Raw genomic sequence first — 27,154 nt, forward strand, 5'->3', positions numbered from 1 at the left:
CCGACCCCTTTTAGGACGTGTAATTAGCTAACGTTTTGTTGTTTATTGATATCAGACAATGATACTACAGATTATTCAATTATTAATTAAATATTTCGTTTTGTTATTGCATTCATTTGTATAGTACTGTATCATGTCTGTATCATCTTTTGTTTCATTTGTATTTTCTCTGGTTTTACACGCTCGAAAAAAATAAATAAACTAAACTAAAGTACGCAAATTGAGACAAAACATGTGTCTAACTAAGCAACTGTAATAAAACACACTTTTTACAAGTTTGTATATGCACTTATCTGCAAGTCTGTGACAGGCCTTACCTGGGGGCTAAGGCTGGGGCCGTATCCCATACCAGGCGAGTTCATGGAGTGGGGGCCCATCGGTGAGCTGATGACGGAGAAGGGTGATGTCAAGCCGTTCATGGGCGAACCCAGCGAGCTGATGGGAGAGTGCAGGGAGCCCGAGTGCCCCATGGATGGGCTTAATAGAGACGGGTGCATTCCTCTGTGGGATGTGGGTGAGCCCAGGGGTGACGAGGTCATATGGCCTGACGAATCTGGTTGGTAAAAATAAAAAAAACATTAGACAGATTCATTGGTTGTTGCTGTACAGTTTTATAACTTTCACAGCTTTAATCTTTTTAACACCATCTTTTTCTCAACGTGTTGTTTACGTACACCTTAAGATTGATTAAAAGGACATTTTCACACTTTTTTTTCTTCCATAAAGTGGTTGGCACCAAGTATCAAACACATGTGGTGAACTGTGAAAGCAGATGTTAGATCTCAGAACGGTTCAGGGAAATTGCAACTTGGCAAAAAACATGGAAGACAAATCAGACGATAACTTTTAAATGCAACATGTGAGTCAACGGAGACTTGTATCGATAAGTGGTTGTCTGTCCCTGTATGAAGGGTTTACCTCAGGGATCTATGAGGACAGGATGTATATCTATAATGTATGTGGTTGGTGAGTGGAGTAGTGGGCCCCGGAGAGTGAGGGGAAATCTGTAGCGACATTGAAGTCAGAGGTAGCTATAAGGGTAAGGTCATGTGTAATGTATAAGAGCTGAAGTGCTAAGTCTAATCCTGACGGAAAGGGCTCGTCCCATCAGCTGTCAACACCGAAGATACGGGACGGGCGGGAACGCGAGCACAGGCGGAGGATATATTGCAGAGAATTTTAAGAAAGGTTGAATTTGCACCGATAAAAACTCCTTTCCTCCGGTCTCGTCTTTTGCCCATTTTATCTGTATTTACTTAAATTCTTATCCTTTCTCTTTTCTACTCCTGTGACACATGATGGAAGATGGATCACTTCCCCGTAAGTTGTTTCTTTTCTCGACTCTTACACAATGCAAATTGTATTTTAGATGTATTTTTGTGACCAGTTTTGTATTGTTTTTTAGTCACCTTCAAAGAAGGACACAAATATACAGATACAAATAATGAAAATGAGAAAAAAAAGGAAATAAAGTATACAGAGTCCCATGCCAGATAAAAATATACATATAGAACTATATTTTCCCTATATAATACAAAAATAATAATAATAATTGCAGTCAGATTAAGTTATAAAAAGGCATTATGTGGTTGCACCTCGTGACTATTGCAATACAAGTATTTAAAAACCCTCCATTTGACATAACACCGCTTGAGTTCACCTCTGATAAGCCCTCTGTCCTGACATACCCTTCTCTTTCACCCTGTCCTATTTTGACACTGCAACTTTGTGCAGCGGGGACGTGTTATGTAATAAGTGTGGCTTGTCTGTCACACTCCCACGTTTTCATAAGTGACCAGGATCCTGCGTTTCCTCGCAGCAGAATAAAAAACTGATGGATGGCTCAATTAGATGACAGCCTGGTCCACTTCACGGCTTGTGTGCTTCGTCTCCATCCCAGCTGACTTTACTGGATTCCTTTTTTTAGTGCGTGTGTGTTCTTTGTGGTGGACAAAAGAAGGGAATCTTTGCATTGGATACCCCCCGGCATCAGCAATCCTCAGAGCAGCAACCTAGCAGGCAGCTCCTCCAAGCCAAACACTTCCTGCATATCCTGCTTGCCTCATAAGCACTTCCTGCAAGCGCACACATACACAAATGGGCCCCGTCCTTTTGAAAACAAACATGCATCCTTCTTAATAAAGGGCTAACAACGGCTCTGCATCGAGTTGTATTAGTTCAGTGTTTAATCCCCTCACTGATTCCCCTCGAGCTTCTCCTCCTCTGATTACTTGTTTCCCCCTAAAATGTGCCGACACACACAAAATGTAATAAATAAATAAAAAAAAGCTCTCCCTGATCCAGCAATTCCCATAACCCTTTGCCAATTGGGTTTTAATTCAGGCAGATGAAGAGAGCTGTGGTATTAGGGTTGCCAATCTGCCATTGTGGGTCTCAGCAGGGGGGAGCTCGGCTGACAAGAGTCCCAGCAAGGCCCTCTCTGGAGGGGGGTGACGGGCTGGGAGGTAGATCACACTGTTTACATCTCTCTCTCTCTCTCTCTACCCCATTCATTCATTATGTCTCTCACTCTCTTCTTCGGGAGAAGAGAAAAAAACCAGAGCAGAAAATTATCCCATCATTCCTTCTGATCTTCTTTTCCAAATGAACATGTAATGCAATCTGGTCATATTGAATGGTCCTATTTGTGAAAAGTCACTCCGAATATAAAGATATCTCACAGCAAAGTGTGTGAGTGTGTGTGTGTGTTTATTCTTGTTGGAGTTGGGTTGCCAGTGTAGGATTACAGCAGGATGAAAAGGACTCTGTCCTAATCCTCCCCAGAGAGGAGGAGAGGAGAGGAGAAGCGAGGAAACAATGAAATGAGGGGAAGCAAGTAGATGAGAAATGAAGAGGAAAGAGAGGAGGAGAAGATATAGGATGAGGAGAGAAAACCACGCGAGTAGAGGGAAAAAGTGAATGAGAAGAGAAGGGGAGAGGAAGACATTAGGTAGAAGGGAGGAAACAAGGAGATGAGAAGAGAGAAGAGGAAAAGGCATTTTAAGAAAGGAAAAACAAGAGAAGGATTACAAAGAGATGAGAAGAGAGGACGACATTAGAGGAGAGGAAACAAGGAGAAGCGAAAAAAGGAGGAGAGAAGAGGAGAAGACATTAGAGGAGAAACAAATAGAGGAGAGGGAACAAGAAGACAAGAGAAGAGGAGACAACAAAAGATAAAAGGGGTACGGGAGGATAGGGGGAACTTATTAATTATTGAGTAATTTTAAATACAGTAAAGTTGTCACAATGATACTCTGTATTTTCTCACATGCGACCTGTGGAAGTGAAAAGTGATACATGATTTACCAGCAGTCGTGAGAAAACATGGCGAATGAAAAGACTTTCTGCATAATCTCATAAAATACAGATGCCCTCAAGATTAGATAAGAGTGTATAAAAAGAGCAAACCAGTGAGCACGGGCAAAGCAGGGTAATAAAAACGACTGAAGCCTCCGAGAACTGAGTGGCAGTCGTCCACAAAAAGCTACAGTCGTGTTTAGATAGGGGTTGAAGTGCTTCTGTGCCTCTGCCCGTCAGCTGGCCAGGATCGCTGGGCACACAAAAGCACAACTGACAGCTACAAATAAGCAAATTAGGGCCCATCTTCCAGGCAGACGCAGACAGAGCCCTCCACTTATCACTTCTGTAGTCCATACAAGCATCTCCTATTTCTAAACAATGTTCCCCTCCCTCGCTCTCGCCTTTCTCAAGCTTTTGTTCTGACGTTGGGTGTGATTACACGGAGGAACATTTGCCAATTTGTGTTCTGCCTGTTGCTGGCTCGTGCATTTGGAATATGATAAATGGATGATTGAGACGAGGACGGATGATGACATGAAAGGGGACGATGCTTAACAGGAAAAATGACAGCGTTCATCCAAACGCTTCAAACAACCTTTGTTTACGGATTTCTGACTGGCGAGCTGTCGCGGTTGGGATGTATGGCCGTCCTTTCCAGAAAAATAACACCATCAGTCATTGGTTCAGCTACAAAAAGGAATAAATACATATTCACAGTTTGTTATGAATGAAAGAAAAAGGTGTTCTCACAACATGTTGTGATTTCCACAGAAGGATACATGTGTTTTGAATGCAAGTTTGATCGAGGCAGCACAGTAATAGAGGTCACAAACTGCCTGTTTTGGCCTTTATAAAATGACTTTAAAACACTTTAAAAGGAATCCAGCAGGAATCCCTCCCGTTGAAAAGCTCATATGCAAATGCTATCTGATTATAAACCACTGCCCTATCAGGGATTGTATACAGACTTCAAAGGACTCAGCTGACTGCAGAGCTCACACCAATGGTTGCACTTACCAACCCATGAGCTCGTGTTGCCTCTGCCAACAGCAAAGCATGATGCATTATAGATGGGAAGTGCACCCCTACACCCCCATGTTAGCCTGAAGTATCCAGAGCGCAGATGAAACTTAAACATCTCTCTTTTTCTTACTTTTGTCGCATAAGAAGCTCATGTAGCTTCATATTGTCAATGTCTTCTTAGCCTTACTTCTAAACACCAGTCTGTTGCATCTTCCTTTTCTAAAAATCACATTTACAGTGATAAGCATGTGCTTAGCACAAGCAGACAGATGCTCCTTTTTCACTGCGCAGCTAACTCTACTCCTCTATTATTCATCTAGTGGTGCCACAGGGGAGATTTAGTGGAACACGAGGACGTGGGATGCAGCAAAAACAGAAAAGGCAGAGCTCGTAAATCTCAGTAGATCACATACTTTGCATCAGGTTTGCCATTTTGACTTTAAATCTCATCGCTTATGATCAGTGGAATCAACTGTCAATAGTCACCATGATAAAGCTTTGAGTAGTCCGCGCTCCCAAAAGGATGCATTGAGGACGGACAGTTTTAGGTTAATACCCCTATAGCTTTTATCCAATCCCGCAATCTCTTGAGACTTTGTTAGAGCTTTCGCTACAGCACAAACACAAACAAATAATAATAATTCTGTCAGGCTCCATGCAGATCCCTGAGCTCACAATGGGCTTTCTATAGCATTCTGCTGGCCGTGGGTCAGCCGGGGGATGATGCCATAGGAGAGAGCAGCCAGGAAAACAAACTGTCATTTCATGGATTGACTTTGGCGCAAATGAAGCATTCGTCATGAGTCACTTGCACCTGCACCGAAGCGTAGGAAAACTGAGCTTTATTCTCACAGAAAGGCTTGTATAAAGCTGTGGCCTGTCAACAATAAAAAGTCCCTTTCTTTTTTACTTCATCTGTTGATCTGTTATTATTCACAGGGAGGTTTTAGGAGAGGCAGGTGAGTCAGTTTGAGCAGAGTCAGAATGAAAGCCTAATCATTCGAATTTCTCAGTATGTGTTCGGAGGAAGAAGAGAGGAGCGGGAAAAACATTCAACACAAATTCCCAAGAGATTCAGGTGGTTGCGTAAAGCCCAAAATAACACAGAACTTGGTATAACAGCTTCATTTTCAGCGCTGATGTGTTTCTCACCATGACGACAGCAGGCTGATGTTTTACTCAATAGTTTGCAAGGAGGGTGTCTTTAAAAAAAAAAAAGACCATTACTCATCAGCCTTTTTGTTCTCAGCATCACACTTTTATCTGTGTTTTAATTAAACACCAATGTCAACATGTTTTGAGCGTACGTGTGCTCATTAATCAGGAATGTCTCCCTACTGTTTTCCGCTGTATAAACACAATAATCTGCTCCCTTCAGTTGAGGTCCAAATAGTAAATATCCCAGTCTGATGTGTTTACTCTATGGATAGGGGGGAGGTAGTGGGAGTGTGTGTGTGAGGAGTGTGTGTGTGTGTGTGTGTGTGTGTGTGTGTGTGTGTGTGTGTGTGTGTGTGTGTGTGTGTGTGTGTGTGTGTGTGTGTGTGTGTGTGTGTGTGTGTGTGTGTGTGTGTGTGTGTGTGTGTGTGTGTGTGTGTGTGTGTGTGTGTGTGTGTGTGTGTGTGTGTGTGTGTGTGTGTGTGTGTGTGTGTGTGTGTGTGTGTGTGTGTGTGTTAAGGGATGGGAGTTGGTTTAAGGGGCGGGACGATAACTGTCCGATTTGAACAGGTGATGTACAATGTCGTGAGCACTGGAAAGTACAGTTTTTTTAAACTGCACTTTCTAAAACACTTTCAATAATGATAATAATAATCATTAAGAAACGTTTGCATTTAAAGGGGCCCTAGTATACAAATGTTCAAGTTAATATTTGTATTTAGTTTCTCTACTGTGACATGTTTACATGCTTTAATGTTCAAAAAGGACTTTATTATTGTCCTACTGCCTGTGCTGCAGCACAGTGTGCGGGAGATAACCCCTTTCGGGTTTCGAGGGAACTGTGGGATTTCAGCACATTTTTTCTTGAAATGTCAGGATAAGTTGCAATCATTGTTATTTAGATTAAAAAACGTCTACATGAATTAACCATTACAATTGTATTAGCTTAAGGGGCAGTCCAATAATCAATCAGTCACATTTTGTATACATCTTTATATCGCAAATTACATTTTTTTCTCAGAGGGCTTTACAGTGTTCACTATGTTCAGTAAGGACATATAGCACTTAAGTGGTTGGGGATGATGCAATACATGAATCGATACAAAAACAACACCTGCTTGTCTGTTAAACAGAAAGGCGTGTGGTATTTCTGGTATTAGTCAGACTGGTGGAGCAGAACACTGGTTGTAGATGAGTGATGTTTTATTTCTGGTGCCAATTATAGTCAGTGGTAACTTGCCAATAGTTCTTTCTTTTATTTATAAGTAGATGACAGCAAGATGAAAAAAAAACTGTTCAAGCTGAATATGCAAACCTGCGACTGATCAGAAGAAATGTTGCTGCAAAACAATGCACCAAACAGCCAAAGATAAATGAGTAGTTGCAGATGGAAGCATTCATCAGCACCTCTGAGAATTGGAACTAAGAAAAGGACATCACAGCCTTACTTAATGCACAAAGGATGCATGACGAAAACAGGGTTTTTGTTCTTCGTTGTTTGTTCCCCTGTGGTCTTTGTTCTTTTTATAATCCCTGCACAATCAAAGATCCACTACAGGAGAATATCATCCATTATTTTACAAGTTGTTTTTTTTATGACATTACAATAAATGAGCCTTGACTAAAGTGCAAAAAGTAATGTAGTGACGAGGGCGTTGGCTTTTACACCGATTCCTGTGAAGTCAAGATATGATCAGCAACTATATCTTCCCCTTTTTTGACAAATGAAACGTATCCAACTGTCTGCCAAGGCCCCTATACGAGTGCACAAACCAGCGTAGATAAGATAGCGAAAGAAAAAACCATAATGTGTGATAAGTGGCACAAAAGACCAAAACAGGCCACCCATAATTTCACAGTAGGTGGGCCACTAACAACCATCATTTGATGCAGTGTTGATATAACCCGATTCTTTTTGCATGCTGTGACAAATGCCCTCATTAAAGACTTAATTCTTTCCCTCCCACCTCCCTTTGACAATTTTTCTGTCTCTCGCGGGCCTCACTTTATTTTCCTCTCATTTCAATAAATCGGCCTGATAGCTTGAGTTGAAAGTGCCAGCTCCCGAGGCCTGCCGGTGCCCTCTGTGACTCTTAAGTGTCTGAAGAGGCCATGGAGCCGTGGCTAGGTGCCAGCTAAGCCACAGATTATTGGCGCTATTGCTCGCTGTGCCCTGGCTGCCAGCGCTCTGATCTGCTGATATGGTCTAATTGTTCTCTTTAGCTCAGAGGTGATATACTATCTCGCCCCCTTTCTGAGTTTGCAGCAAACAGAGCTGCGCCACACGCGGCTGAGCAAATGCTACTCAGAGTAGCAGACTGGAAATACTGATCGTCATGTTGTAGACTAATACACAATGAGATGAGCTATGAACATCTGTAGAGAGGACAGTTTGGTTTGGTAATAGTCACCATAACAAATTGTGTTTTTTGCAGAATATGATATCAATTGTCTTTATCATCAGGACATAATTTGGTAAAGATGCCAGCCTCTAAAGACAGAAAAAGTGTACTTATCAAAATTGGTATTTTAACATTTACTATGGAGGTGAACAACTGCCTATGTTATAGCCTACAAAGGGTGCTTTCTGCTCAAAAGTTAAACATGTAGTTAATACATGCCTATTGCCTAACCAATTCCTCAAACAATGAAAAGGCTTTTCCCGAAAATGCAAAGCCTCACCCAAAATGCCCTTATGGCAGAGAGGGGGTCTCCACTAAGTGTATACGCCAAGTCTATTTTATTTAACAAATTGCACCTTTCCTATTGCTACCTCTGAATTCATCAGGGCAACAAGTACAGAGACTGACACAAAGAAAGAAAAATAATACTGAGAAGGAGATGCATTACAAAGACAGCATGGTGAATGCAGCTTACACCAGGAGCAGCGACGGACAATGGCAGTTGATACAAAAATGACGTGGAGCGATAATTACCACTGCAGCCCGTGGAGCTTGGTTTAATGGAGGAAGATTACATTTGCAACCACTGCTCTTCAGGTCTTTCTGAGAACTGGCAGCTTATCAAGTATCCAGGGGACACCAAGTGAAGACATGTTAAGAGCAAAAACAGTATTTTTGAAAGCCCGTAACCAAATGAAGTAGATAGATTTTTGACGTACGAAAACTTTGAGACCCTAAATGTTATCCTTGTGGAACCCCTTCCATTTAGTAAATACGTTGGCTTTTTTCTCTATTATAGAATACGCTTAAACAAATCTGATACTTGTGCTGTTAAGCCTCTTAACAGTCATATCTGAGGCGGTTGTGTGAATCCCAGTAACCGGGGCAATGCAAGGCAGTCAGGAAGCCATGATTCATCGAACTTCCCCTTTGTTTGCACCCAGAGATGAAAATCACAACACAGGCCCTTATCTGACTCGCTCACTGCCAAAACACACTTGAAGGCACATGGCCAGAGTGTATACATATACACACAAACACAGAGAGATAATAACCTGACTCCAAAACACAAGATTAAGTGTAACAACAGCAGCAGCTATAAGAGGAATCTGATAACAGTTATCTTATCTGAATGTTTACAACATTTGAGCAGCCATGTTGATGCATAACCAAGTGCAAAGATACCTTTCGGTAATGAGAAGATAGATTTTTTGAAAGATAGTGAAAGTCAAATTCAAAAACAAAAACAGTGCTCACAATCTTTAACTCATACTTTTAATTAGGACATCATTATCAGTGGGCTATTGTATTTAAGGAATTAAAGTTAATATTGTCAAGGGCTTGGTTTTAATGTTGCAACCTCATATAGTAGCATAGGAAAAGGTCAGCCTGGAGAATGATGCTACTGCTTGCTCATTTCCTTTTTCTCCTTTTTGTTAAATTACGGAAGAACGTGGGAAGTCTTTTGGTGGGGCGTGCAGTTAAACCCAGTCTTTTAAAGTCTTAAATCTTAAACCAAAAGTTCAATTTAGGTTTTATTCATAATTAAACATTTACACTTCCTTGTAAATGACAAAGAGGAAAAACATCCGCCAATGTGTAGGAGTGAAAGATAAATTAATTTACAATGTAAGTCCGCTCGCTTTTTAGGCGTCTGGCTATGACTCAGCAGTCATAAAGCCATCAGCACATGGAGACTAATTATGCCAATTACTAACGGAGGGAAAACAAACTGTCCCTTCCATCCGTTGACATGAGCATGAGGAATTTGCCACTTGATGACTTGTTTGGAGGCAGCAGGTGACGGGTGGTTTCCATTTGTATCGAGGAAGCACTGAAACACATTCAAAGAAGAGCGCTGTGTCTTGTATATGTTGGATCCTTTGCAACACCTGGATTGAGCTAGAGGCAGATGTTGGTGAACGAAACGCCTCGCGTGCAACCCCTCTTGAACTCTGGTGGGCGCTGGGTTTTTAGAGGCAGTATCACGGCCCATTAAAACAGTTACATGTGATTTAGGACAACGGATCCTTTTCAAATAGCGACGGCCGAGACTAAAAGAATGTCTGACACTTTCTTTAGAAGAAACTTGCATTTATAAGCTATATTACAAGCCTTTTATACATGTCTGATTATTATGATGTTGTAAGGTGCTGGTCTGTTTGTAATACAATCCAAATGGAGAGGTATCTGGCTGCTAGCCCTGAGCTGGGACTACCTCCCCCTTTGTCTTTGTCCCTCCGGGGGAACACGCATGAGATAAAGGGAAAGGGGAGGAGGAGATTGATAGATCGATAGATGGACACATAGAAGGACAGATAGAGAGTCATAGATGGATAAGAAACATTCAAACGAGAAGCGGGAGGAATATAAATTCTCAGAGAGAGATGGAGACCCTGGGGGCCGGGCGGGAGGGGATGAGATGGGAAACTATGTGTGTACGTGCTGCAGGAAGAGGCCTCGCAAGCTGGGGGGAACACATGTGCCTCAATAGGAGAGGGGGGGGTGTGTATGTCCTGGCGAGTGTGTGTATGTGTGATTGTCACTGGAGGAGTGTACTTTGGATCGGTACATCGACTCACAGCAAACAAATAACAAAAAATCCTGCAGGGCGGAGCCGCGGGATCCGAGGGACGCGGTATCCAAGATAAATAAACAAAAACCACGAAAATATAGTCGCAGTGACTGATGAGGCCCGACCTCTACAACCCCCACCCACCTCCTTATGTTGCTCTATTGCACACAGACAGTATGTCCAGAACATACAAAATGTATTTATTATTTGATTTATGTCGACTTATTTATCAGTATTTTATTCGACACGTTTTTGGGAAATAAGTCATACAGCATGAAAAAGCATATAATGATAACGAATTGTCTTAAAGGTCACATGTCATGCTTTTCCGGTTATTACCCGTCCCCTTGTGTGTTATGAAGGTTTTTATGCATGTAAACGGTGTGCAGAGTCAAAACCCTCAAAGTACACCCTGTAGGGAGTAAAACTCTAAAACAGAAAATACCTCCCCAAAACGCCTCGTTGGAGATACGTCACTGTCCATTTGATTCTTCCGGGTACATCATGATGTCATGTCGTCCCCGGAACAAAATGGACCAATCCGTGGAGCCGTTACGTTACGTCCGCGGAGCCGTTACGTTAAGCCCCTGCTGATTGGTCCAAATTGACCAATCCACGGACTTCCTCACACACTCGGTGCATGCAGCTCTGCTGATCTCTCCTCCCTGGCTGTAGGCTGATAACAGACAGTTGGGATCGCGGCGAAATTCTCTCTGCAGACCCATTCTCACAGCGTCTATCAACCTTTTTCTTTCTCAATATCAAGCCACACTTATTGTTTTTACTTCGGCTGTGACTTTGTGTGTGCTCAGGATGAGTTTGGCTGTGTATCGCTAAACAAGGAAATCACACCTCCACGGAGCTTAGCGCGATTCACAACGTCCCGACTGGTCCCGTCCAATCGGAGCACACTGTGCTCACAGGGAGGGGGGGCAAGAGCTGCAACGAGCCGTTTAGTGGAGAGAGTGAATACACATACTTTACAGAGATGCTGTATGCGAAACCAATGTGAGTTTGGAAAATTGCACAGTATAAATCTATTCTAGTAGACCACAACAATGGAATTATGATCAGTGGAAATGGCCATGACATGTGACCTTTAAGAAATGTTTGTATAGTAGGTAGATAAGAGGTGGCAGCCACAGAAAGTTTGCTAAAGATCCTTAATGATCAACATACCATGAGTATTCATGACTTGGCTGAACAAGTCATTACCTTCACTGTTTGCATTCAAAACTTTTTTTCAAGAATGATCTAGAGGTGAATGTCAGAAACAAATGACCTCACTCGAAAAAAAGAAAATCAATATTTGTTTCCAGAAAATGTGTGAGTCAATTATTTCACACTAAAAAGTAGAAGCGCAGTTTTCTCTGTCAGAGGGAATGATCACAACCAAAGTGTGGTGAGATAATTTTCAGGCTGGATTCAGATCAAACAGTGACGTGACTCTCTGGTGAATTAGCAGCACGGGCCATTCTTCAGGGGGTTGGAGGCATGTTTTGAAAAAGTGAAAACCAAGCACAAAGGTGGTCAACTGAAGCATCGTCAGCCTTCATGTTTCATTTTTCCTATCCTCACTCTCCTCTGTCCCTGTTTCCTTTAATTTCTCTCCACGTCTTTCCTCCTGCCTTCTCTACTCTTCAGAGGGACTCCCCAGAGGTGGAGGATAATCCCAGTTCGGAGCGCCGAGTCTTTCATGTCCTGGGAAGAGTGCTGCCAACTCTCTTTCCTCGCTGCAGATACCTATATCGGCTTCATGGGCTCTTGCTTTCTCTCACTTATTCTATTCTGCCCTCCCTTCCCTTTTACTGACTGTGCTTGATCAATGTTTATGTTCTCCTTCATTATGGAGCCCTTCAGTTCTGGTGGGGATGTGACAAACACTGCTAGCTTGTGTTTAGACATTACGAACACAACACAAACACCTGGGAGTCGATCTATCTCTCGCACTGACTGCTGCTCCGGTCTTTTGTATGCTCTGGGTGTTTCTGAAGAGCCTCGAGAGGAGGGCTGCTTCAGAGGACTGCTGATCTCCAAAAGAACATAGCTACACTGTGGCAGACACGTTTTTCAAAAGAGGTTTATGTTTTGAAGCTAAGCAACTTGGTCCACTGCTTCACTGCAATTATTTCTCAATCGATCTTGACCCAGGACCCGACTTCTAGGCCTGAGCAAATACATAGGATTCTTACTTTCAACTTAGTTGGATACAAGTAAGGATAGACCTTCTTGAAACCCAACACACTACAGCAGAATACATCAGAAATCACACTTCTACTCAACAAGCTAGGTTATTCCAATGCCAATAAGAATACAGATGCTTTAATTCCAAACTTATTTTACAACTTTGTTTTTCTTCTTTCCAAGTGTATGCTAAAGTCATTATCTGATGAATGAGCTTTGAATGTACTGGAGGCTAAATCACAGAAACCAACCCATCATCAGAAGCACATCAGAGAATGTAATGGATTCCAGTGGTAAAAACACTGGATAAAGTAATGAGATTCCAGATACTATCCTTTGTTAGCTTGCTGCCAATGTAAAGACAACTGTTTAAAGAGATATTTGGATGCAACTGTAACAGAAGAACACTATTGAAAGACTATTTTTCCTATATAATATAAAGCAAGTTTTACATACAAACACAGGCAAAGCTTTCACACTTTAAAAAATGCAATAAAATGAGTCATTTTTCCAGAGTCTCACCAGTGAACAATGATCCCTTAGTCCTATCAAAAGGTTGCTTTACCACAAGTTACTATTTTTCCAATGATGCAATGACGTAACACACATTTGCTGTGATATTTTGCTGGGAAAGTCATTTTCCAGGACGCTTCGTTCCACTGCGATAAAATCCATATTTCACTCTGCCTATGCCTCTCGTAGCTTGGATGCCCTGGAATTGGGTGTTGGGATTGGCTTCACGACAGAGGCCAAATAAAGTGGGTGTTATGATTGGCATGGACAGCCATGCTTGAGAGAAACAGGTGTTGCTCATTGGCTTGTGCAGATGTGCCCATAGTTGGAGAGGCTCGCGATTGGTGGAGGAAAGACACCACCGCTCTAGGGAGGAAGCTGCCGATGCCGGGCATGTTTGTGGGCACGGGACGGCCAAGGCTGTGGGAGGAGGAGTGTGAAGGGGGGGAGAAGGGCGCCGCAGAGAACAGACCACCTGGATCATGGGCCTCAAAGGCTGGCCTGACAGAGTCGATCTGAACAACAGTGAACAGAAGACAGCCAGTCTTCTGACTTCCCCTCTCTTGCATTTTCACTGGAAGCGTTCCAACAAACACACGCTGTCCAGCAGAACTTTCAAAAGGAGCTTCAGCTCGGGTTTTTCCACCGAGTTAAGGAGGATTTTGTTTTCTAACTCTACCCAGTGAAAAGAGAAAGCAGTTGAGAAGCCAAAAAAATACCAAAAATAGACAACAATTGTAATCAAGTCAAATGGTAAGTATAAGGATGCATTCAAGAAACACACATAACTCTTGGAGAAAACAGGGTTGCATGAAGCCATTTATTGTTTGTTTTTTTGGCAACGCAAATGTTTAGCATTTTTTTTATACATCCTTAAATCTGGGATGGTTGACCAAAAGTCCAGAAGACTTCCAAATAACATTTACAATCTTAAGTGAAAAGAAAACAATCATTAATCTAGGATTTTCTAGAAATTAAAGAAAAGGTTTGCTGCACTAGTTCAAAAACCAAAGCCTTACTGTAAAAAATAAAATGGAATTGCAAACAGGGCATTAACTCCTATTGCACTTTTAGTTATCTTTACCTTAGCACTTAATATACTAATTTACAAAGCAATAAGACTGGATCAGAAACTTGAAGGCCAATCCAAAGTTTGCGTTTCCAAAAGCGCATTAAAAAGGCGTGAAGGATTTTGAAAGAGTTCCCAGTGTATTGATGCCATTTATGGTCCACGTGGGCTGTCACACATAAATCAACCCTTAGCTTCTGCCCCACACCCCACACCCTCACCTTTCTACTGAGCCTTTACATTACGTAGCGAGGATGACCTGGCCTGACCCCTCCACACTTGGCCTCCGTCAAGTCAATGCAAGGGCGTCAGATGTGGTGCAACAGGAGTTATTTCCAAGTCCTTTTTTCCTCACATCCCTATTTTGTTTTGACATAACTTATTTTTCCTGCCCTTGTGACCCTGCATCCTCCTCTATGAGCTCATTCGGCCGTGACTAACAGGGGTCCTGGGGGTAAAGAGGGTGTGGGATTCCTCCTCTTTCCCTTATTGCCTTCATGGGTACTGTGAGAAGGAACAAGAGAAAACATCCAAACATCAACAATGGAGAAGCTTAGTCGGCAAACTAATGGGAGGAGGCCACTGGCAGATAACTCAAATGCTCAGCTCCTCATTACCACACACATGTGTTTTATTTGGACTCATCCCCGTTTGATAGGCTGAGCCTGGGATTCCTGGCTGCCTATCTCTCTGTACAGCTGAGAGGAAGCCTCGCCATGGGGGTAGTCAGAGCAGGACGTTGAGGAGGACAAGACCCCCGCAGTCACACGTTGCCTCTGGAGATAAGCGGTGAATCTTTGGCAAACACACACACCGATATGCCTACCACAGAGACGTGATTAACATGCCAATTAGACCAGGAAGCAGCGGGCCCTCAAGGCCTCCCTTTTATCCCCCCCCCCACCCCAAGCCATAAATAGAACAAACCATGCAGATATTTTGCCATGCACAAAAGCACATTGCACACAGGCATGAATGCATAAACATACAGATACCATGAAATGATCAACGGATTCTTTATTACCATACACTCTTCCATCCACCCACGCACAACATACATTTTTAGACGTAAATAATAAACATGGTTTGACACTTGTTTGCTCCCTGTGACAAGGAACATATAGCGATAGAGCATGCTAAGCAACAGTGCTGATTACAAAACAATGTGTTGAATGGCTTCTAATAACCAGTTTAACGTTTTGTTAATCATATGTGTTAACTCCAAGAGGCCAAGTTGATACAAATAATAATAATAAATAAATAATAAAGTTTGTATCCAACCAGATGATGTCAGAAGCTGGACACCAGTAAATGTGTAGAGGCTTCTCATTATAAATGACTTAAAGAATCAATAAATTACCAAAAATAAAAACTGTTTGATAGCAGTTTCAACATTTTCACAACTGAATCTGTGTAGGTATTATCTATTGAAATAACATATTTGAACAGAAGTTCATGTATTGAAGGATAGGAATTTGCCCCAGGCCCACAAATATAACTTCTTATCTGCAATTCTTTTTAAATTGATCCTGACATGCAATACAACTCGAAGTGCTGATCAAATATATACATTTATTACTTACAGCCTAATCCGTTAAAAAGTCATGATTGTCCTGCTTTAAATCAGACCACAGCAGATTACATTATAAATACACTCATAATTAACCAGCTGGGTTATTCAAATGCCTATACAAAAAGATATATATATATATATATATTCTGGAGATGCTTTAATGTTGCATTATTCATCGTTCATGTAAAGAAGACAACAAACAAGGATAACACCCCAACACCTCCGTTTCTGGGGACATTCAATGACTATATTTTCATATTTTCGAGCAGTTTAAAGATTAACTGATAGAAATATCAAACATCCTCACTGATTATACAACAATTGAAGATGCTGCTCCACTATGGAATATCTTACAGAGTGACATGACGCTGAGATGAACCAATGTGAGCTCTGAAAGCAGCCGCTCGGTCCTGACGCTGACTGATAGCCGGCTGTGGATCCTGAGGGGCATCGGGAGTTTAATCACCCATAACCGCAATTACAGACGTACACGTCAGACTCATAAAGCACTGAAACAAGATGAGCGCCTCCCTCCTCGCCTCCCCTCAGCGCACATCAGCCAAATTCCACTAAAGCTTCGAGGAGGAGCGAGGGAGCTGAGGGCATAAACCAGAGAGGAAGAGAAAGAGAGAGACATCACTACCAAGTGCACTGCATTACAGCGAGAATTGCGGCGCATTAATTAGTGCTTTTAATACACTTATGAGCCATCAAACAAGTCGTTATGCACTCGCTGTGTAGCAGCGATGTTGTCAAAGTGAAGAGGTGTTTCCACTGAAGATATTTACAGATATAAAAGAGCCTTGCAATGCAAGATTCAAAAGACTATTGCACAAAAAGAAAACATTAACATATCAAATAAGCGAACCCACGTATACACACTCGAACGTAAAGGATGCGCGTGGAAGTGCGCGCGAGCCCACACTCTTAATGATCACATAAAAGCTCCTAGTACACCGTAAGACAGGCCTAAGGATGGATTAAGATGCAAGCCTTTATCAGTGGGTTCCCACAATCCCCTGTAGAATATCTCAGCTCTCTGTCTTTCTCTTTCCATTTCCCCTATACCTCAGGGATAGCGCTGGGAGAGAAAAAAAAAAGAAGGAGAATGGTGGAGGATGGTAGAATAAGAAACAAAAACATAGTTGAACAAGTATGCTAATGGGAAGGCAACGAGCAGGAGGTCAACTCCTTTCCGACTCAGCTGCTTGACAGCGAAGCAGCAAACACGATTGGAAGTCGTCCTTGTGCTCATAATAAGTCAGACGCAAAGACTGCGTTATGGAGGGTGAGATTAGTAAGTGGGTGAATGGGGTAGGCTGCCAGAGGTCAAGTGGTTGACATCTGCAGAGGGTTGACAGAATAGAGAAGGAGGCATCACATGATGTAAGAGATGAACTATTCTATGTTGGCTGTGCAGTGGTGTTAGCAGCAGATTCTAAACTGCCACAGAATTGCTGGGTGCCCCTGTTTGAAAACTAAACCATATTTTTGCTTAAATGGGACAGTTGAGGTTGCATTTACTAGTTCCAACAACACGCTTATAATTGTGGCAAAAACATCTGATAACTTGACCGATGCAATTGACAAATGATCCGCGATACAGGGGGATGACCACTTTTATGTTCATTATAGAATATACTTAAATGATCATGCTGTCACTTTGTACAAAAACAGGATTGGTAATAAGTCTGTAGAATACAGTTGGTATGATGGGACATCTTTGCAGCGCCACAACTGTGAACATCACAGAATGATTTTTCACATATTTTGCCTGAACCCAATAATGTGCTTACACTATTCGTAAATGTAACTAATCTATTGAATTTTTGATCCAATTACTACCAATGTAAATACTGTTATATTTGACTATATTTTGTATTATTTATAATATTTTTCTAGTTCTCTACCTGTGTTTTTAATTCTTGTTTTACTTTTATGTATGCACCACGACACCAAGTCAAATTCCACTTACGTACAAACCTACTAGGTAATAAACCTGTTTCTGATTCTGATAAAATCGTAATTATCTTACGATTAAAATGTAATATAGCAAATCTTCACAATTACTGAATGGAACCAGAAGATGTAAAATCACAACCCAACGCTATACATTGTTTAATCACCTGTAAGCAATGGGATGAGAGAGCTGATGCTTTTACCATTCACAGTATCATATTAACAAACCCTGCAAAAAAACAATCAGCATCCCACACATACGAGTCCAGTGTACTACCAATAGAGGGCCAATGTACACCTTTCCTCCATGATGTTTGAGAGACAAGCTTCAGAGACAACCTTTGAACTCCTGAATTGACCGGGGGGAGCAGCGGGTCACAAGATCACCAGAGCAGTTGATTCATGAGACGGTGGCTGCACAACGCCGCCTCTGTCTCCTCAAACACGGCGCCCTTCCATAAATAAGCCCTCCGCCAGGGGCGATGAAACTATATGGACGTGAACATCACAGGAAAACATCCCTTGTTCCCTCGTCATCCCCACTCACACAGACCTGAGTGTTTTTCTCTCGGCTATCGTCAGCAAAACGTTTCCCCCCCCCCCCCACCCTGCATGATGGGTTGAGATTGACTCTTCAGCTGCACAATGATGCGGGATAAAGAGGTTGAGCTGCCCCCCCGTGTGAAAGGTCAACGTCTCTTTTTGGAGCAGGCGAGCGCACACAGTGTAAACAAGACAGGCAGGGGGATCAATCACGTGGACCATATTTATTGGCTTAGTTGGCCCTAGAAGTACATCCGCTGGAAACATGATTCGGGACTAATCGAGGGAGAGAAAGAGGAATAGAAGCTGAAAGGGAGGAAAAGAAAACAAACACGGGGAGAAAAAGGGGAAGGAAAAGAAAGGGAGGATTGGGAGGAAAGCATGTTTCTATCACAATATCAATTCATCCTGGAGACACAGAGACATGTGTTACATTTGCAAGATTTTGGAAAACAAAAGCCCTGATTACAAACCGGAAAATCAAACAATCAAGTTTCTTTGAACACTTTGTGTGAATATGCTTCTTGTCGTGTACGATTTCCAGGTTTGTACGTTCACGTTGACTGCGAGTGTTTCTAATGTTCCCTCATTGCTTAGGCATGACTTCCCCTCTACTTCCCAGCAGCGCACAAACAGGAAGGCAGGCCCCTTTTGTCTTCCTGATTTGTTGCACCGAGGGATTTGTAATATAGAACATGGAAGTCAACATTCAGAGGAACTACAAACTTGTCACACTGTCTTGTCCTGTACAAAGGTACGGGTTTGATCCTGCATAACGTAACACTTGTATATCTATTAAGTTTGCATGATGTGAGCAGCAGTAAACAAAAGGTAGATCCGTCAAACAAATGTTATTTAAAATGACTAAATTAAATGGATAGTGTTTTACTCCAATAGCTTGGATAAAAGGGGTGAACCACAATACCAATATTAGCAAAAGTCCATTAACACATAACGATAACATGATTATAAAACTTTTGGCACGTGTATTCCTCGATAGAATACATTTGTTTTAACCCATGTCTGAGCGCACCATAGTGCAACTCTATGTAACTTCACTCCATCATCTGTTAACTGTTAATAGCTAAAAGCTAATGCCAACTAGCTTACAACTGTCAACACAGATTTAATTTTAGCAATGTATTATTAATTGGGGGGGAGGTAATGTGCGTCAGTAGTGAATTAACTGCATCCCACACACAAATTCTTGGTCCATGGCACTAATGAACGCCATTAGTTTAGAGCCCTGTGCGTTCTATGCGGCAAGTACTATACGTTCTGTTTTTTGTTAAATCCTTACAACATAGTAAGCATGAAATATAAGACTAACAGTTAGCAAGATGTGCGCAACACACATTGGCATCCCATTCATCAATGAGACCAGACGGATCTCATCCACACATTCCTCCTCCTGTAACAGAGTGAAAGGAAAGCTGCTTGCATCACTCGGGCTGATGTAGTCGAGGATGAACTATCTTGAAGGATTTATGAGAGTCAGCATATGCCTCGTCTAGTGAAGAGAAAACATGAGATGTTGTTTACAGTCACTTTCATGTCGACCCTTTGCCCTCTTCCGAACACATCTTCGAAGAATCTTTTGACAAATGTTCAAAATAAGTTTTCCTTCTTGCTCCAACAATTTGGACTTTTGCCTGTTTGTTCTGCTAAATCGGTTTCGCCAGTAGTCCGGACCCTGCTCTGCCTCCCCTGCATGCTCTTGTATGTGCGCATTTTTCCTGGAACCTTTCAATATTTGATATGGCACCGGCAGTGAAAACTCCCTTGCTGTTGTGTTAATGTCATCCAGACTTGAAAATCCATTGGACACTGTTTGTTTCTTGGCGTACTGAGAGGTTTCAGGCACTGCTTTCATATCAGTCACTTCAGTCAAAATTCATCGCAGAACAACTTTGAGGGTAGACAGTTGTGTAGATGTTATACGGTCCTGCTTGTCATGCTATTTTACTGACACAGCGTCTGTCCTGACATCTGTCACACTCTGTGTTTGGATGTTTGATAGCCAATGGGAGCGTGTGTCAGATCTGTCAGCCATGTTATTGTTCTGAGTGATGTCTAACACCGTTTTGATGTAGCTGACTTTGTTCTTTTGGGAACAAGGGGACCACGACCAAAATCTAGAGAGCCATCATGGGAGGATTTATGAGTAGAATTTCATTTTCAGACTCGTAAATACATGTTCATATTTTAAATGTTTTTTTTAATTTTTATTTCAAAGGCATGTCACAGGATTGAGGAGATCAAACCGGGAGATATCACTGGGGACAGTGTCCCTTCTACATCATCCTGTCAAACATTTTGTACAACACTCAGTCATCATTCTCTTATTTATTACACAAGTTGAAATGTCACATTTACAACTACGAATTTAATACCAATTAAATTATTTGAAAAATCAGTAATGAGTATGATCTCATTTGTGTATCATTATCCTTGCATACTTTTTGAATTTCCTCGCACATATGCTTGGAGGAGACGCAAGGAGTTTGGCGTCAAAGCTGCCATATGGGAAATCTTTGGTTTCAAACATCAATAAAAAACAGCTTCAGTTACCAATGACAGCTCGCACATCTGTGTATCACACGTGGAGCTGCAGCATTTATACATCATGGAACTTGATACAAGAATTATGCGTTGGATACACGTGTGTTTCCTGGCTTTCCTCTTTCCTATTGGTGCATTTGAGGGATTGGAAAAATGATGGTGGAGACAGGACACAAGAAGCATATTAAGTGAGCGTAATGAAAAGCACCCAATGCATGGAACTGAACTCATCCACTCAACAATGATTTAGAAATGTACTGTTTGAGAAGTGAGGGGGAAATTGGGTTGTTACAATAATGTATGCAGCCAAAAGTCAGATTGTTAGCACTTGTAGGATATCTGGGCATCTTTTTATTAATATTTGTATCTTTTATTCTGACTTTAAGCAGGTTCAATAATACATCTCTTGAAAACCCATTCAAAAGAATGTAAGCACTGAATGGACTTGTGTTATCAGGCATATCGTTCCATTACATTCAGCTATGTATAATACTATTCAGTATGTCTATTTTATTTCTATGTATAGTAAGTCTTTATATTTTAAACACACACTTTATCTTTAAATTTTATCAGCACCACGTCACTATTATTTATTTATATGTACAATTTTAGCAAGTTTTTATATTGTCCTGTTCCTGTAAGCCAGTACAACGAAATTTCGTTTTAATAGTACACTCTGTGTCCTGTTGAAATGACAGTAAAGTATGTCTAAGTCTAAGCTTGTTTTTTTCTAAACTCTTATTTTATTAAATCATATTTTCTTCTACATAAATGTATCACGGATACATACATTTGATATGTTAACCTGATTACACAGAAAAGATGAGAGCTAGAAAATCTGGCTTTTGGAAACTATTATATAAAGTTGGAATGTGCGTGTACAGATGTGTAAGAGATACAATATATCTTGTTTTGAACATACTCATCATAAAAGAGGAGTACAATTCACAGGTTGTTAAATGTTTTATGAAAATCTATATCTCTGTTTAGGACTCTGCTGACATGCAAACAGTACTTGCCGACGACGTGGTTACGCATTAGGTAACATTCTGAGAGATAAAACATCTATCCGACATTTTCCCAGCCATTAAAGGGGGCCAAAGTCATCTTCTGGTCTCTCTTCTTCAGATAGTCTCAACATCTTAAGTGATAGCTCATGCAGTCGGATAACAAAGAGCAGTAAAGCTGTGTTATAAATACTGTTAGAACATTTTACTTTTCAGGTTGGGATCATTATGTAACCCTGTGGTGCCGCTCTGCTGTGGCATTCATTTCTACACTCCCACATACTAAATGTACTGGGTTCACGGATAATGATTATATGAACAAGTACAGTAGGATACACAATCAACACATGCTTAATTATCACATAACACTGAAGTATAATGAGTGATAATAGACTTGTTTGTTTTTCCATAAGCTCTAAATGCTCTTTTAACCCTGGTGACCTTTGGCAGACAGATGGAGGCTAGGCAAACACAGCAATCTCTTGTTGTATTAGGCATAACGACCGTCCTTTACGTATGCTTGGGCACCCATGCTAATCACAATTGTCCAAGTAATGCATCCGTTTGCGCTTAAACAAAAGATATGACTGTGTTTATACATGTGTTTTGGACACTTGATGCTGTCGGCTTGTCTGGTTTTCGATTTGTGGCAGAGAAAAAGTCTGAATAATGAAACTGACGGTGCGGTGCGTTGGTGTCGAGTGAGACGCCAGGCTGTTGTGTAATCATCGAGCGAAATGCACACGTGCCCTTGCCGGTGTATCACAATACACGGAACAGATGGCGAAGTAGGGGGTGTTTAATAAACACAAATATATGCTCATATCAGCTCGGGTTACAGGCAGCTGCTCCTTCTGCCTTTGACATACATGTATACAATCACAACCTAATGAACTCTTTGTGTAGAAAACAAATCACAGCGCAGAAGCCAAATACAGACTTCTGCAAGGGGGGGAACCTCAGACTTCATTTCATCACTCACCTGGATGAATCTAAAAATGCACAGCCATTTAAATACAGAACACAGAGATGCATTGCAGTTTTTCTTCCTGGCATTAATGCCGGTGTCCCAGGTGACAACATCTTCAAATGAAGAGCATTACCAGACGGGGACTAAATGTTCCAGAGCCTATAGATGGTTTCATAATGTTTTGTGCAGCTGGCATGTCAATGATTAACTCCTTCCTGGGTGAGCTGCTTTATCGTAAAGAGTCCAGAAAGACAGGTTACAAATTGAGTGAGGGTAAAGTATGGGGTGTTTTAGATGCAGCCAAAACATTTTTGGGGACTTTTAGGTACTTATTGGCTAATTCAAAAAGGGCCGCTACACTAATATTAGACACAACATGCAATTATATTGGGACACATTGACATAAAACTTCATAATATTGTGTCACATAACTTCTCTTAAGACTTTAAACAAATCGCGAGCATTTTGCCTCGTGAATTTTGTATGTATTAATGATCAAAATCAGTGGCTTTCTATTAATCTGCTTTATTACACATTGTGTTGCTCCTTAGGTCCATCCTTAAGTTTGGAAACCAAGAAATCTTATAAAGGTCTGGTTTACTGAACCACACAGTCAAAACAAAGTCTGATAAATAACAACTAGAGATATGTCAATGCTGAGCCATCCAGTTTCGACTTCGACTCTACCCCCGCCCTCTCGATATCTCTTTCTGCATCCCCATTTCAAAGGCAGGCCACAACTGCTGCACAAACCTGTTAGTCAATTAGCTCAATGTCAGTGGCTGTAATGGACTTGTGGACATGATGATGCCCCTGTGGCGTTTGGTGCACTCTTTCACACAGGCCTATTGACTTGGTCGTCTGCATGGGCAGACAACTAAAGGTCAACTTTCTGCCACAGTTCCCCTGCCACCGCCCGAGGTCTCCCTACGTCTGGAGCCCATGGAGGGTGGTGAAAAACACAGCTTAGATGAAGGATAAAACCAATTGTTTACTTATCAATGACTCAAGTTTACTTATCAATACTAAACCAAAATGTAATTATACCTCTTTTGAAAGCCTCGTTTTTAGTCTTACGCATTCGACCTGGAAAACTTTGCAGCCAATCTTATTTGTTACAGTGTATCGTGCACCAGGTCCTTATTCAGAATTCTTATCAGAATTCTCTGAGTTTTTATCAACTTTGGTTCTTAAAACAGACAAAGTAATTATCGTAGGTGACTTTAATATTCATGTTGACGATGATAAAAATAGCCTTACTGTTGCATTTAACTCTATATTAGATTCTGTTGGTTTCTGTCAGAGTGTAAATAAACCAACCCACTGTTATAATCACACTCTCGACCTTGTTCTGACTTATGGTATTGAAATTGAGCAACTATTAGTCGAACCGCATAATCCTGCTTTATCCGACCATTTCTTAGTAACTTTTGAAGTACTGTTACTAGACTACAAAGCATTAGTCAAAAGCTCTTGCAGCAGAAACCTATCTGTTAGTGCTATAGCCACATTTAAGGAAGAGATTCAACCAATACTTAACTCGATAGCATGTCTGCATGTAGGGGAGGAAACTTATACAAAATGTACACCACCCCAAATTGATCATGTTGTTGATAGTGCTATAGATGCGCTGCGAATAAAATTAGACTCTGTTGCTCCTTTGAAAAAGAAGAAAATAAAACATAGATTAGCTCCATGGCATAATGCCGAAACCCGCAAAATAAAGCAAAAGTCTAGACAACTTGAAAGGATATGGCGTTCCACTAAACTTGAAGAATCTCGTTTAATTTGGCATATTACTCTCAATGAATATAAGAAAGCACTGCGTAAAGCGAGAGCAGCCTACTACTCTTCATTAATAGATGAGAATAAGAATAATGCAAGATTTCTTTTCAGCACTGTAGCCAGGCTGACAGAGAGCCACAGCTCCATTGAGCCTTCTATTCCCTTAGCACTCAGTAGTAATGATTTTATGTGCTTTTTTAACGATAAAATTGTTACTCTTAGAAACAAAATTAATGACCTCTTGCCTTTGACCAGTATAGTGTTATCAACAGCTCCCGGAATCGTAAGTTCTAATATTACACTAGATAGTAAACTAGAATGCTTTTCAGCCATTAACCTTGAACAATTACATTCAATGATTCTCTCTTCTAAACCATCAACGTGCATGTTAGACCCAATTCCAACTAAGCTGTTGAAGGAAGTTTTCCCATTAATTAGCACTTCTTTATTAAATATTATGAATATGTCTTTATTATCAGGCTATGTTCCACAATCATTCAAAGTAGCAGTGATAAAACCGCTTCTTAAAAAGCACAACCTCGATCCAGAGGTTTTAGCCAACTATAGACCTATTTCTAATCTTCCGTTCCTCTCAAAAATTCTTGAGAAAGCGGTCGCAAAACAGTTGTGTGATTACTTAAAAAACAATGATTTATTTGAAGATTTTCAGTCTGGCTTTAGAACACATCATAGCACAGAGACAGCTCTGGTTAAAGTCACAAATGACATTCTAATAGCCTCAGACAAGGGACTTGTCTCTATTCTTGTTTTGCTCGATCTTAGTGCTGCATTTGATACCATCGACCATGATATCCTATTGCAAAGACTAGAGCACTTAGTTGGCATACAGGGAACTGCTTTAGGCTGGTTTAGGTCCTATCTATCTGAACGCTCTCAGTTTGTACGTGTTAACGATGAATCTTCCACGCAAACCAAAGTTAGCCATGGAGTGCCACAGGGCTCAGTGCTCGGACCTATTTTGTTCACATTATATATGCTTCCGTTAGGCAATATTATAAGGAATCATTCTGTAAACTTTCATTGTTATGCGGATGATACTCAACTATATTTATCAATCAAGCCTGATGAAATTAATCATCTAAATAAAATTCAAGACTGCCTTAAGGACTTAAAAACGTGGATGACCTTAAACTTTTTGATGTTAAACACGACCAAAACTGAAGTTATTGTACTTGGCCCGAAGAATCTACGAAACAAATTATCTAAAGACATACTAACTATGGATGGCATTCATTTGGCCTCCAGTGAGACTGTAAGGAATCTTGGTGTTATATTTGATCAGGATTTATCCTTTAACGCCCACATAAAATCAATTTCAAGGACCGCCTACTTCCATCTACGTAACATTGCAAAAATCAGGCATATCTTGCCTCAAAACGATGCAGAGAAACTAGTCCATGCATTTGTTACTTCTAGGCTGGATTATTGTAACTCTTTATTATCAGGGAGTACTAAGAAGTCAATCAAGTCGCTTCAGCTGATTCAAAATGCTGCGGCTCGTGTACTAACCAGAGTTAGGAAAAGGGACCACATTACTCCTGTTCTGGCTGCCTTACACTGGCTCCCTATCGAACACAGGATAGAATTTAAAATTCTTCTTCTCGCCTACAAAGCCCTTAATGGGCAGGCGCCATCTTACCTTAAAGAACTCATTATACCCTACTGTCCTACTAGGGCATTGCGTTCCAAGAATGCAGGGTTGTTGGTTGTTCCTAGAATTTAAAAGTACAATGGGAGTCAGAGCCTTTTCTTATCAAGCTCCACATTTGTGGAATCAGCTTCCAGTTTGTGTTCGGGCGGCAGACACCCTATCCGTTTTTAAGAGTGCGCTTAAGACCTTCCTTTTTTATAAAGCTTATAGTTAGGGCTGATTAGATTCAGCCCCTAGTTTTGCTGATATAGGCTTAGTTTGTCGGGGGACATCTTACTTCTTCCTTCTCTCTGTCTATACCCGTGTACACTCATGTTCCGATTAACCCAGCTTCCCCAAATGTCTTTCTTTTTGGTGTCTATATACGCTGGGATCCGGAGTCATGGATGATCCTGCGGTCCTGTGTCCTGGATCGCGAGCGCTGGATCTTGAGTCGTGGCTGTGGTCCTCGATGGATATCCTCGTGGATTCATCTTCCTATTATACACACATGCATTTCCAAACATTTGGACTACCTATGTTGCAAATGTATTATCTTTTCAATTTACACACGGCATCTATTGCACGTCTGTCCGTCCTGGGAGAGGGATCTCTCCTCTGTTGCTCTCCCTGAGGTTTCTCCCATTTTTCCCTTTAAACTGGGTTTTCTTTGGAAGTTTTTCCTTGTACGATGTGAGGGTCTAAGGACAGAGGGTGTCGTATTGTCATACTGATATTCTGTACACACTGTGAAGACCACTGAGACAAATGTAACATTTGTGATATTGGGCTATATAAATAAACATTGATTGATTGATTGATTGATTGATTGATTGATTGATTGATTGATTGATTGATTGATTGATTGATTGATTGAATTGTG

The 27,154-nt window shown here is 41.2% G+C and overlaps 1 protein-coding gene across 2 annotated transcripts in view; it reads right to left on the minus strand.

Moving 5' to 3' along the window:
* Positions 1 to 27,154, minus strand: part of rxraa (retinoid X receptor, alpha a) — a 107,792-nt gene that overhangs the window by 43,910 nt on the left and 36,728 nt on the right. For both annotated transcript variants that reach the window (XM_071204965.1, XM_071204964.1), the window contains exon 3: positions 318 to 553. In XM_071204965.1, the coding sequence (XP_071061066.1) occupies positions 318 to 553 (236 nt within the window). The remainder of the gene's footprint in view (positions 1 to 317; positions 554 to 27,154) is intronic.

The sequence above is a fragment of the Pseudochaenichthys georgianus genome, chromosome 12, assembly GCF_902827115.2.
Source record: "Pseudochaenichthys georgianus chromosome 12, fPseGeo1.2, whole genome shotgun sequence".
Lineage (NCBI taxonomy): Eukaryota > Metazoa > Chordata > Actinopteri > Perciformes > Channichthyidae > Pseudochaenichthys > Pseudochaenichthys georgianus.